This window comes from Endocarpon pusillum (assembly GCF_000464535.1).
Source record: "Endocarpon pusillum Z07020 unplaced genomic scaffold scaffold176, whole genome shotgun sequence".
Classification (NCBI taxonomy): Eukaryota; Fungi; Ascomycota; class Eurotiomycetes; order Verrucariales; family Verrucariaceae; genus Endocarpon; species Endocarpon pusillum.
The window spans coordinates 34,691-47,519 of record NW_006916072.1 but is presented as its reverse complement, the minus strand read 5'-3'; the positions used below and the strand labels follow the sequence as shown (position 1 = coordinate 47,519).

The following is a 12,829-nucleotide window of genomic DNA, read 5'->3' as shown; positions in this document are numbered from 1 at the left end:
CCGATCATTGCAGTTGGAGACAACGTTGGAGACAGCGTTGAACCCACGCGGGGACGAAGACTCACCGAGCAGAATGGGGCGCCCCCCCTCTTCAGAAACGACGTTCGTCCTCCATTGGTTGACTGCCCCAGCGCGCTACTCGCAGGGACGAAAAGTAGGATCTGTTCACAGCTCCCCTGCTCAACGTTCCAGCGTAGTCGTAACCTCCGATTGTCGACAGAAGTGGTACCCTTTGAATGTCCGGTTTGATGTGGAGCTTCGTCCTCTCTCCGCGATATACTGGAAAGGGATAGGGTCGGTGTGAACCGGGAGGTTGGAGGGGCATAAACAAGATCCATGGGCGACATTGTAGCAGGGGTATGTACACTTGTCTTTCATTTTCGAAGAATCTGGGCGGCAGCACCAGCATGGCGCATGCGTTGAGATGGAGGATAAACGATCCAACCCATCGTATCATTAATTTCATATCCCATCCGCATCTCTTCCATCACCATACAAGACCTCACAGACCCCTCCAATAGGGATATCCATCACCGCATCCGTCCCCTCATTCCACAAATTCCTCCATTGGATCTTCTCTGTTGTCCCTCCTGCTCCTCCCCCCCATCTCCTCTGCCCATTATTCCCACCACCCGTCGCCGTCATCATCACGGCCAATCCCCCACTATTCCTCCCCCAACTCCCATTGCCACTACTCGCACTCCTCAAATCCATCTTGCTGCCCCCCTTCCTCAACCGGCCCTTCGCATCCACCACCGCAATATTCGCCGCCTCATCCACCATACACTCGACACTCGCCATCGGCAGGGTCAAGTACTCTCGACATTGTAGCTCAGCAACGCCACGTAGATGTAGACGATCAACATGACCAGAAACGACGGGATGGCCAGCGACCACCAGCGGTTCGGGTAGTAGTGGAGGCCGATGGCGGCGAGGAAGGGCGACGGCAGGTACGACCAGAGCAGGTAGAGCACGAAGGCCAGCGACGAGGCCAGGTAGAGCACGAAGCCGTAGTATTCGTAGGTCGGCACCTTGGGCGACACGCGCGACACGACGGTCGCGCGCCGCGCCGATTGCGCCACCGCCGCCTCCGTGTCGTTGGGCGTTTCCACGTCGCTCGAGTCGGGCGTCGTGGGCCGCGTCGAGGTCGTCGAGCGGTTGAGCAGGCTGGGCGGTCGGAGGAGCGAGGTCAGGCTCGGCGAGGGCGGCAGCGGCGTTGGTGGACGGTTGTAGAAGGGCGGGAAGAGCGGGAGCGGTGGTGGTGGAGCGGGCAGCGATTGCGCCGATGTTGCATGCCGTAGGTAACTGGTGGGTTGGGGCGGAGAGGTGGAGGGAGAGGTTGTGTGCGCTATTCTTGCTCCTCCTCCTTCTCCTCCTCCTACTCCTCCTCCTCGGAGGCGGGTGAGCCGGTATCTGGGTCGGAATTCTCTGCGGAGATGGAGTAATGCGATTGAAAATCCGCATCGTCCAGATTCGGGTCGTAGTCTGATAGGTCTTGGTTGTCGCCATCGTCATTTTCATTCTTATCGTCATTCTTATTCTCATTCCGATTGGTTATTGTTGTGCGGCGTAGACGGTTGGATGTAGGAGAGATTGGAATGGGATGGTCGGCGTATCCATTGGCGGTAGGATTTCGCTGGTCGGAGATTGTGGATGCCGGTGATGGGAGATTGTCAAGGAATGGGGCAAGTGTGGGAGGCGCTGATCGAGGGTCAGAAAAGCCACGAGGTGGTTTGGGCGGAGAGCCTCTGCTCTGTGGTGGCATAGTGTGTGAGATGGAGAATAGAAATTGCATGTTCACCGCTGAAGTTTAGGAGATTAAGGAGAATATATTCTTGGCGTGGCCAACAGCAGCTTCAAGTTCCAGACTGCAAATTGTAAGACAACTCCCAACTCCCTACGCTCATGAGCCTGCACTGCAGGATGCACAATGTGAGGACCAGATCCGCTCACTAAATTACATGTGTTGGATGATGTTCCGTGAACATTCTCTTAAAGGTGGCCGCTTCGTTCTGGGAGCCGAACGGCAGAACACTCATGCTACAAGATGCCTTCACAAACCAACTATAGTTCGTACTTGACTCATTCGAGAGCTCCCGCCAGATCTCTCCGGAATATTTGGGTGCCCGGTGGAATGACTGACGCAAAGGGGCGAAGGCGGAGGCATGGGAAACGCGCTGAAGTTGATGTTATCTTTCGAAGCCACCGATTCTGATGAACTGGATGTGGGCGGCCGGCCATTCGTGTTCTTGCTTCTGAAAGGAGCAGACGCTGTTCGCAGAGCTAGCCCAATGCTCGGCCGCCTCTTTCGCATTGTAGATGTCGACTTTTTGATGGATAGTTCTGTCGGTGGTGACATCCCGTGCGTTGATTCCGAGTCTTTAGCAATCAGCGTAAATGAGGAGCTGCGTTTCGGATTAATTAGGATCTGTGGTATCGTCGTGGTTGATGTAGGTGATTGTTCTTCATGGACGGGTGGCCGTTCGACCTTGCCTGAAGTCGCCACTTTGGACCTTCTCGGGAATACATCGTACCTCGGACTTCGATGTTGCAGAGCTGATTCACTTTTCGCAGAGACAGTGCTCGGCCGACGACGCTCCGTTTCCTTCTCCGCACTTGTGATCTTGTTCAACATGTCTCTCGACAAGGAATGTGACGAGACGGTCGGAAGCTCGACTGGAGAGCTGGCAGACCTCAGACTCGTTGCAGAAATGCGCTTTTCCGATTTGGTAGGTATGGCTGGCTGATGTGGCATGGAAGCCGGTCGTTGCAGAGTGTGGAGCTTGCTCTGTGTTTTGATGGATATCATTGATGGCCGAGTATGTGGTATCGAATACAAAATTGGTGTAGCGATCTCAAGCGGGGTTTCAGGCTCTGAAAAGAAGAGCTGTTCATCAGCATTGTCTGATAGTGGAATTGATTCGGTCCGGAAGGTAGCAAGGTTGGGCGACAATGGTGGTGGAATGATGAGCTGCGGAAGACGTGATTTCGAATCTATTGATGATGGAGAAGGGAGGCGGGAAGGTTGGGTATGCCTTGGAGGTGACTTGGAACCGGTGGCTGAGGAAGGTCTGCTGGCAGTAGAGAGTGTTGAGCAAGGTCGAAGTCGATCCGATTGGGTGTCAGGAATGGGCGGGTATGAGTTCCCTTCTTCCTCGGACGACTCGTCCTCTTCAGAAGAATAGCCGTAGAGGAGTATTCTCGTCCTCCTTTCCTCGGCCTGCTGCATAGCTATCTCACGTTCCTTCAATCTCCTTCGTCGAGCAACCGCGGAACCCATTCTGCGAGCTTTGAGGATCTGGTCCATGTTGGAGTGAGGTTTGGGTCGGCTATGTGTGTAGGTGGTCCACCAGCTCATGCAGTAACGTAAAGAAGCGGAAGGGAGTAACCACCAGCTTCTAGTCAGGTCCCAAACATGGACATGGCTGAGACACATGACCCAGGCATGTGGTCAAGTGTGTTTGGGCGTCGAAGAGGTCCGTGGTCGACCTCCACCAAGCCATCCACCCTTGTCCCTGTGAGAGGGGAAGCTTTATTCCTGGCATGGCGTCGGTGCCAAGTGACAGAAAGAACGGGAGTGGTGTGGGAGTCCATCATTAAGAAGATGCTTTAGGAAAGGTGACAGATGGAAATGTCAGATCGACCTTTGAAACTATCAGTTTGATCACTAGTCAGGGGTTTGGTGCTGTGACAGCAGACAGATAGACAGGGATCAAAATGTTTCCCCACATTGGCGACGCCAGCCGCAGATGATGTTGATATTGCTTCACTGGCCAGTCAGGTTCACCGAGCATGTTTCCTTAGAAATTGGGTCGTCTTCTTTGTGATCGGAAGCCTGTTCCTTGTCGCCAGAGGGGAGTCAGACAGCCCTTGGTGACTGGTATGAGACAACACATCCATGTGAAAAGCACAAGTCGAAGAAGTGGACCTAGCAAATCGCTAGTTAACTTAGTCAACTAATCGACCACGAATCGCACCACCCTCATCACACTCCTTGTCTTCGGGTACCTGCAGAGGAAAGCCGCAGCTGTCAAACCAAGTGTCCTGTCACTAGAGGTCGCGGTTTTCACAAGGAATTTCATAAAACTCATAATTTCAACTGCTAAGTTAGTATAAATTGCGAATCTCCTTAATTTCATTTCCGCAAGATCACGCTAGTCCCTATCAGAAATGCGTCAGTCCTCATTCGGACAATTTTGGTCATGTGACCTGAATACCGCCGCGAGAATTCTCCTTGCTCTTGCACTTCACACCCTCAACTGCTTCGACGAATATAGCTCTCTTCTATATCGGAAACGCTCGAAATGGGCCGCCTTGAGCATATTGAGATTACAGAGCACTTCGAGCTGCATTTCAGCACTGCTGGGGCCAAGGGAAGCTAAATCTAAAAGACCCCAAGTTCGCTGAAATCTATCTCGAAATCTATTGTAAATTTCCGTACATTTCGGCCAAAATTGGTTTCGTTTCAAGTATCCGAAAAATTACAGCGACCCCTGCCTGTCACTTCGCACGCATTGCAATCGTGAAGTCGCTCCACTCACGACCAAGCATGTTGTTTGCTATAGATGGCCTTGCATCTTCATCGATGTTCTGCGAATGAGGGTCTAAGAGCTGATCCAGCAAGTCGTACGAACACGTGTTTGGGTTACGGCTGATAACAGGTCTACATGTGGTTTCCCATTCCACGGAAATAGTAACGAAGATATGTTTCTCCTGCTTCCAGCCTTCCAGTCTTCCGCGGGGAATGCAACAATCGCAGGCGCCTCATCCTAAAACTTACTTCTTCCTGAAAAGATTTCAGTAACATCCAGGACTTCGCTTCATTCTACAGTGATGCTTGCATTGCCATCCTTATCAACTCCCCCTCTTCCGCCCTAACTAGCATACGCCATAACCGATTACTTTACGCCATAGCCATGGAAAGCTGAGGTGTAAAGAGACCAAATCAATTGGTTCCTCAGCTCTGCTGGTCGAGGTGATGCACCGGTGTGGATGCTGGTCGATTCTTGTCAGGTTATGAGCTGATAGTGCGGTAAATATTGCACCTTTCAGATTATTCCAAGGATGATATTCAATCATGCACGCTTGTGGACTTTCTTGAGATGTGGATGCCTCTGAAGATCCATGAGTGGTCAAGGCCGAGCTTCTGAGGCTGGGTCAGAAGCAACAGTTCCACGCACATGTCACACGATTGGGCTCGCTCATTTGCCCGGGCTGAGGGGAAACAAACAATTGATCGGGCGTGGGACCCATGTCTGCCTCATGACTCTCACCAGACTTGCCAGGGTTTAGGTCTACTGCGCTGAAAGCGAGCAAGACTGATAAGTCGAAGCTGACCCTTGGCCATCCAATGATGTTTCCAACTCAGCAGTCGAAACGGGCCGCCAAGAGTTTTGATGGTTGGCCGAGGACAGTCAATGGAGACTGAGTTTGCGGCGGCAGAAGCCGACTGCTGATCAATTGAGGCGTGAGTAAGGTTGACTTTGCAGACTTGCATTCTTTGCGAAGTGCACTTCAGCAGTAGCGTACATGTTCAAGTCAGACCTTGGAGTATCCGTACGGTTTTTCGGAAAGTTGACTATCACAAGTGATCCTGGTTGAATCCCTTTTTGCGTTAGTGGTAACTACTGACCACTAGTCATAGCATAGTCAAACATTATTGAAGCGCTGAGCTGGAACTGTCGTTCTGCCTGACTGAGGTGGCGCTTCGATAGCATTCGAGTTTCTAATTCAGGTTTCTGCAGCTCGTGACAGCGGTGAAATGAGTTCGAAGTAGTCAGACAACATTGACATTCAGATCAATATCATATAACTAATCCTGCATAGGATATCAAACCAAGGCTGCGCAGTTCTCCTCCCACTCGTGACATCCGCGTCCTGATCAAGCCGTCACATGGGAATGGGTTGGTGTTCGGTGTCTTCCTTTATGGACGCAGAAACAGTCCGCAGCTTCTAGTACTTCCGCTAACGCGTAGAAAATCCTCTCTTGCATTGTTGCCATTACCTCTGATAAAATTATCGTGCGTCCAGAAGGAGGTCATATCTGGGTCAATGAAATCTTTCGTCCGGATTCCTTTCGAGCAAGATGTCCACGAAGTCTGCTTGGATGACGATTTTTGACAGTCCTCTACCGGATGCTATACAGCATTTGGGAAAGCCAATCGAAGCGACCCTGACTGAGGAATCTCTGTGGCAAGCACAGTATGAAATCAGGATATTACAGCTTCGGCTGTACGATTGCTTTCGGAGAGAGGTCTTGTTTTCGATCCGCAGCTAAATAGCCCAGGAAGGTATCCAAATGCAGCAAAGGACTTGGGAGGACCTGTCATGACGAGGATACTGTCACCGATCTTAGCTGCTTTGGTCTGCATTGCTGATCGCAGAGCAACTTCAAGTAACCAATATTCGACGGGTTGTGTAATGTGATGAGGATGGACAACGCGTCTGCAACGTGGGGCTGGGGAGCCCTCGACCGTGGTGACGAAAGCGGGGAAGCAAGTCAGAAAGCAGAAAGTCGAATTTCCATGACGGCCGCTGACATTTGCTTGTACTTTGTCCGGAGCGTCGCGTAGCTGTTGGAACCTTCCTCCTTCACCAAAGGTCGCAAAATTCGCTTTTTTTTGCTCAGAGGCAGCATTATTACGGAGACTCCAATCAAGTAGCCTGCGCTGCCGATTTCACAGTGGTTCCCACCTGCTATGCCTCAACCGGAGTTGCCGCGGCCTGCACATCTTGATCACGATTCTATGCTTTCACGAAAATTTGGCAAAGAAGTAACCAACTATTTTGGCAGCATGCGTTTCCATCCTGACTGTGGAACCTTTGACTAATCAGGTTGTGCAAGGCTCACCGTTGAATCGAGTTTCTTTCCTTCGAGGCGATCATTCCTTCCTGAAACAAGCCTTCGATCATGGCACTACCCAGTTCATGGTCTTTAGAAACCTCTCACCCCTCGTCAAGTCTCCCTCCGAAATCGCATACGCAAAGCAGAATGACCTCAAGCCAATTCTTCCCAGCAATCCATACGACAAGACAGAAGAACAGATTGTCAAGGAATTCAACTCGTCGACTTCCACCCCTCAATTGGTTTTCTTGGGACTCGATGAAAGCCAAAGGGATGGATTGCAGCACAAGAATTACATCGGAGCTCCACAGTTTGCTGTTGACATCACCCCAAAAGATTCATATGAGAAAGAAGCGAGAGGAATCATTGCAGAAATGGAGAAGCAAGGGTTGACCTTCATCGAAGGCATGAGGGCAATGAACTTTCCAGCAAACACTGGTATGCAATGGAACTCTGTTATAGGGGCCCTGCTCACCTTTCTTCAGCTGCAATATATGCAATGGGAAGAGCATTCCTCGATTGGAATGCACGAAATCCGTATTGCGGAACTTGCGGCCAACCAACTTTGTCTGTCAATGGGGGCGCAAAGCGAATCTGTCCACCAATAGATTTCGCAACCTTACCTGGGACCATCGGTAGTACGACTTCGGCGACTCCCGCTTCACCTCGAGAGCGACCTCCCTGTTCCACTCGAACCACTCTTTCAAACCTCACATTTCCTCGCACCGATCCTACCATCATCGTTGCCGTCATTAGCCATGATAGCAGGCGGTTATTGCTCGGTCGACAGAAAAAATGGCCACCATATTGGTACTCCACCTTAGCAGGCTTTGTGGAGCCTGCCGAGTCTGTGGAAGATGCTGTGCGCCGCGAAGTATGGGAGGAAAGCGGTGTGGTCCTCTCCAGGGTCGTGATACATTCTACTCAACCCTGGCCGTACCCGGCAAATCTGATGATTGGCGCTATCGCTCAAGTAGCAAGTGCTGAGGATGAAAAGATCAAGCTCGACAACGATCCCGAACTTGAGACAGCAAAATGGTTTGAGTTGGATGAGGTGGAAGAAGCGCTGAGAGTGGGTACAGGTGGGTTGGATGACCCCGCCAACGAAGGCTACAAGGAAGGAAACCTGAGATTGCCACCCAGGACTGCCATTGCCAATCAGCTCGTAAGAGCGGTGGTAGAGGGTGGATTCCTGGCCGGAGTTACCCCTTCAAAGATCTGAGGGTAGGATAAGCGTCATATATGAGTATTGGTTTCCGTGAAAGTATCATAGACGATAAACGATAGATTTAGACGACAATGATGTCTGTACAGCCAGTACCAGTGACCATTCCACTCCTCGACAGCTACATTAAATATAGCGAGGCGCTCAGTTATTCCATCTGCTTTCCTCTGTATGAGCATGGCAAGCGCTCGATCCATTTTGTCCTGAAGGCGCAGCAACAGGGACGAGACCCGCAATCTCGGGGTGGGTCTCTAACATATCAACTCCGTCGCTGACAAGTAGAGGCCTGAGGCGAATATTACGATAAGTCACGTCGTCCCTACTAACTACTAACTAGTACTAGTAGTACTTTCTGTCCAGTGGTTTCATGATAAATAAATCTTGGCGGACGCAAACATACCTAGACATATCACGGTCATTCTTTTCTCAAGGCGCAGGCATGCGGCTGATTATGCCGAATCCGCGAATCTGCGTTCGAAGGCGAATTTTCCATCATCGTCGTCAGAAACTGATGCACGAGCGACGCTTTTGACTTTCATTCTAGATTTGATTGTGGAGACCCCGTTTGCTGTTCTAAGGTCTTCGACATTGGAGCACTCGAAGTCGGCACGCTCTCTCTTGCTGTGGTTCTAAACGCGGCTGGCCCCCAGCCATTGTCATCGCGCCGTCATGTGATCCCACCTTGCACACAACTATGTACTAAGTACGTTAGTAGTGTTGAGGAGCAATCAGGTTCGCCTTGGTGCGGCTCGTGTGGCGGCGACGAGGATGCGTAGATATCCGCCGTAGATAGCAGCAGGATATTTGGCTGTACATGTACAGCCAACTTCGAGAGCGTTCAGAAGAGGGCCAAGTAAGTGATATTAAGGAGGCATGGTGCCCTCCCCTGCAGGATCTCTCATCCCACCGCACATCTATCCGAACTATCTGAGCTATCTGATTAACTAAGCAACTTACGTGACTGTGGGGGCTATCCCACCACAGTAGTATCGTGCTATCTTTACTCTGTACTACTTTTTCATTCGCTGTGATCACGGGGAAATTGCTGCTGCCATATGGAAGACCACCCAATCATCGCAGAGGCGGGAAAAACTACGTATGAAGAGTTTGGACTAGCCTGTCCTGATCCTCTTGCTCTACGTAATATGATGTCATTACAGTAGTGCCCGAGTGGTTCGAGGTTGGAATATCATGACGGATGGGAGAAACCTTTCGTGAGCATTTTCAGATATCCTACCTGGCCTCCTGCGCCAACTTTATTATCTTATTCATCCGTAATTGTCTTTGCTTGCCTCACGTTTCACTACATCATGGCTTTGTCACAAGCAGCAAATTATGTGGAGAAGGCCATTGGCCACACTGGCGATGCGACCACCGAGCAGAACATGACTAACCCTGCTCGGGATCGTGAGAAGTATGCCGACCCCAGCGGCGAAACTATGAAGGCCCTGGTTTGGATGGGCAAGAACAGTGTCGAAGTCATTGATTCACCCAAACCCAGAATTCTCGAGGACACAGATGTGATTGTCAAGGTTACCGGTAGCACAGTCTGCGGTAGCGATCTGCATCTACTCCACGGGGTTGTTGTCGAGATGCAGAAAGGTGATATCCTGGGCCATGAGTTTTGCGGCAAAGTCGACAAGGTCGGTCCTGCCGTCAATGGATTGAAGGAGAACGATCGAGTTGTCTGCTCATTTCAGATTGCTTGTGGTCAATGCATGTACTGTAAGCGAAAGCTATCATCTCAATGCGAAAGGACCAATGATAACAAAGTTGAGAATATCATGTATGGTGGCCGCACCGCTGGTATGCTGGGATATTCTCACTTCACTGGTGGTTTCGCTGGTGGACAAGCCGAATACGTAAGGGTGGCATACGGGGATGTCAACCTTCTCAAGTTGCCGGATGATGTTCCTGACGAGAAGGGTTTGTATCTATCTGATGTTCTGGCCACTTCCTGGAACTGCGTTGTCGATACAGGCGTCAAAGAAGGTGACGTCGTTGCCATCTGGGGCTCAGGGCCAATCGGTCAAATGTGTGCCGAAATGAGCTTCATGAATGGTGCGAAGCGGGTTATTATGATTGATGGTGGACCAGCTGCCTGGCGTTTGGACTTTATCAAAGAGAAACTTCCCAAGGTCGAAACCTTAAATTTCACCGACTTGCCGAAAGGAGAGTCCATCACTTCGCAGCTCAAGAAAATGGAGCACGGAGGACCTGATGTTGCTCTTGAATGTGCTGCCGGAGAGTACGCGAAAGGATGGGCACACTACTTTGAGATGTTGGCTGGTCTTGAAACCGATACTTCTGAGATCATCAATGAGATGATCACATCTGTCAAAAGCTTCGGTCGGTGTGGTGTAACTGGTGTTTATGTTGGATTTGTAAGTGCTGAAAACATTTGCCTGAAAAGCTTTGCTGACCCTATCAGACCAATCATTTCAACATTGGAGCATTGATGGAACGTGGCATCCGATTGATCGGCAATGGCCAAGCTCCGGTACATCTTTATTGGGAGAAACTGCTCAAGATGATTCAGAGTGGAGATCTCGAGCCATTGCACATGGTGACCCATCGATATGATATTGCCGACATCGACAAAGTATACATGAAGTTCGATGCTCGTGAGAAGGGTGTTCAGAAAGTCTTTGTACAAACCAAGTTTTCAGACCCACCATGCGAGGGGTCGCCGGAGTTGACAAAGCTATAGATCAGTCGATTGGTGGTGTGTGTATAAAATGGAACACATCGACGTCTTATATGGATCGACTATCATGACCACATTAGTTCTATCTTTTCTTTCTTCACCTTTGAGTTGAACCACTCCAGAATTTCGATTCGTTCCTGACAGCAATGTGCACCTTCAAGTACATTCTCCTGTACCAGTCGTTGTACAGCACAGAACAGTTCCATCGTTGCCAAGTTTCTTGCAATGCACTGTCTGGTCCCAAGCCCGAACCAGATTGAATCTCTACTCATTTCGTCGGTTGGGGTTTCCCATCTCTCCGGTTTGAATTCGTATGGATCCTCGAACACGTCCGGATTTAGGTGAAGTTCAAAAGGCGTGCATGATACGATTGTGTTTGATGGCATGAAGGTACCCTTGAACATCCAGCCAGACGGCGGCACTACCCGTGGGAGGCGCGACGGATTTGCCATACTCAACCTCAACCCTTCTTTGATCACCCCTTTCATGTATGGCAAGGATTGTAGTTCCGATTCGTCGGGTTGTCTTTCCAGTAGTTCATTCCTCAATCTTGCGTATTTACCTGGATGCTTTGCCAGCATGAAACAGATGGTCGCCAAATTCATCCCAGTGCTGTCTGTGCCTGCGAACATCAAATCTTTGCACTGTGCTCGAGCTTCACTAACGGAGAATCCACTCTCCATCAGTCTTGCCGGATAGTAACCCTTTAGCTTCTTGTCCGTTCTACTTCGATCGACCACCGCAGCGATGAACGAATCCACCTTTGATATGCTCATGTTCACTTCGTGGTCTGGCAGGATCTTTTCGTAAGTCCGCTCCAGCAATTGAAACATCCAATTTGGAAGATAGAAAAATCGACCCACAGCGACAAAAGCATTCACCATTCCACTCGCACTCATTTCGCCGTCAGTCTCTTCCAGCCCGCCATAGCTGTCATCGAATAGGTATGCCGTCACAACGTCGGCGGCCAAACTTCTCGTTAGATTGAGGATATTGACCGACTTTCCAGTCTTCGCCCCCTCTTTCATCCTCACCACCATCCGATCTACGCACCTGTATATTGTCTTCGACCCTGCTCTCAAGCTGCCAGTACTGAACAATGGAAGTACCGCCTTTGCTCTCGGAGCTCGTTCTGAAGGATCTACATGTGAAAAGATTGATTTGTGGCCATCGATGTCGAAGTTCGCATAACAGCTTGCCTTTCTAAATCCTCCTTTCTCAACATAGATCGTGTTCAAAGCTTCACCATCGACAATGTCGACGTCGTTTGGACCGGTCCGAACGATTGATCCGTATTTTAGGTGTAGCTTGTGGACTGCAGTACACTCGTCACCGACCCATGCATGGTAGTTGAGCCATGTTGAGGTGCAAACCGAAAGCCAAGGACCAGGGATGTGGGAGAGTGGATGGAAGAAGATTCGGTATATGCTTCGAATGAGTAGGAGGAGCATGGGTGTAAGAAGAATAAAACGGACATGGTGGAAGACCAATTGGTCGAGAACGATGTTGTGAAATGCCATCATAAGTTGGATGTGGAGTCTGAAATGGAAAAGGGACAAGATACTTCCCTTCTCAAACGATGCTCCCATGCTGCTGGACCCCCGTAGTAGGTGAGACTTTACCTGCAGGCGTGGCCAATGATAACAGCCCGGAGCTAGGTGACGGAAATAATGAGACTTCCGTCCCATCCTCAAAACAACCCCTTTTTTTCTATCTTCTATTATTCCACCAATTGTTGTTCAAATCAGCTAAAAAATGGCCAGAATTCGCAAAACTACTCGAAAAAACTGTCAACAGCCTGATTCGTCAATTTCGATACCCACAGAGCCTCCACGCAGGCTACATACAATAGTTGATACTCCACGGCGTACGCGACTTCTTTGCGCCGCGCAGGCTACAGCTGGCAAATTACCTCGAAAAAAGCTATTCGAATCACTCGGTATACCAAAAGCAACAGGCTATCGAATCCTCAAATCACAATCTACGCGCCGCAGCAATAACGTCCACAATCGCGGTCGAAAACCTGTTTTGGAGCCTCATCAATGCGAGGCTA

At 50.1% G+C, this 12,829-nt stretch overlaps 5 protein-coding genes across 5 annotated transcripts; 2 read left to right on the top strand and 3 right to left on the bottom strand.

The window, feature by feature from the left end:
* Positions 1-462: 462 nt before the first annotated feature.
* Positions 463-1,765, bottom strand: EPUS_04057 (uncharacterized protein; the record flags this gene model as incomplete). Its single annotated transcript, XM_007802671.1, has 2 exons — positions 463-1,348; positions 1,383-1,765. The coding sequence occupies 2 exons, from the start codon at positions 1,763-1,765 to the stop codon at positions 463-465; spliced, it is 1,269 nt and encodes a 422-aa protein (XP_007800862.1).
* Positions 1,766-2,053: 288 nt separating this feature from the next.
* EPUS_04056 (uncharacterized protein) lies at positions 2,054-3,307 on the bottom strand (the record flags this gene model as incomplete). Its single annotated transcript, XM_007802670.1, has 1 exon — positions 2,054-3,307. One exon carries the CDS (start codon positions 3,305-3,307, stop codon positions 2,054-2,056), a length of 1,254 nt encoding a protein of 417 aa, XP_007800861.1.
* A 3,391-nt stretch (positions 3,308-6,698) lies between these two features.
* Positions 6,699-8,066, top strand: EPUS_04055 (uncharacterized protein; the record flags this gene model as incomplete). The annotated part of the gene is made up of 3 exons (XM_007802669.1): positions 6,699-6,773; positions 6,835-7,282; positions 7,330-8,066. 3 exons carry the CDS (start codon positions 6,699-6,701, stop codon positions 8,064-8,066), a joined length of 1,260 nt encoding a protein of 419 aa, XP_007800860.1.
* Positions 8,067-9,379: 1,313 nt separating this feature from the next.
* Positions 9,380-10,779, top strand: EPUS_04054 (uncharacterized protein; the record flags this gene model as incomplete). Its single annotated transcript, XM_007802668.1, has 2 exons — positions 9,380-10,453; positions 10,501-10,779. 2 exons carry the CDS (start codon positions 9,380-9,382, stop codon positions 10,777-10,779), a joined length of 1,353 nt encoding a protein of 450 aa, XP_007800859.1.
* Positions 10,780-10,841: 62 nt separating this feature from the next.
* Positions 10,842-12,296, bottom strand: EPUS_04053 (uncharacterized protein; the record flags this gene model as incomplete). The annotated part of the gene is made up of 1 exon (XM_007802667.1): positions 10,842-12,296. One exon carries the CDS (start codon positions 12,294-12,296, stop codon positions 10,842-10,844), a length of 1,455 nt encoding a protein of 484 aa, XP_007800858.1.
* Positions 12,297-12,829: the final 533 nt, after the last annotated feature.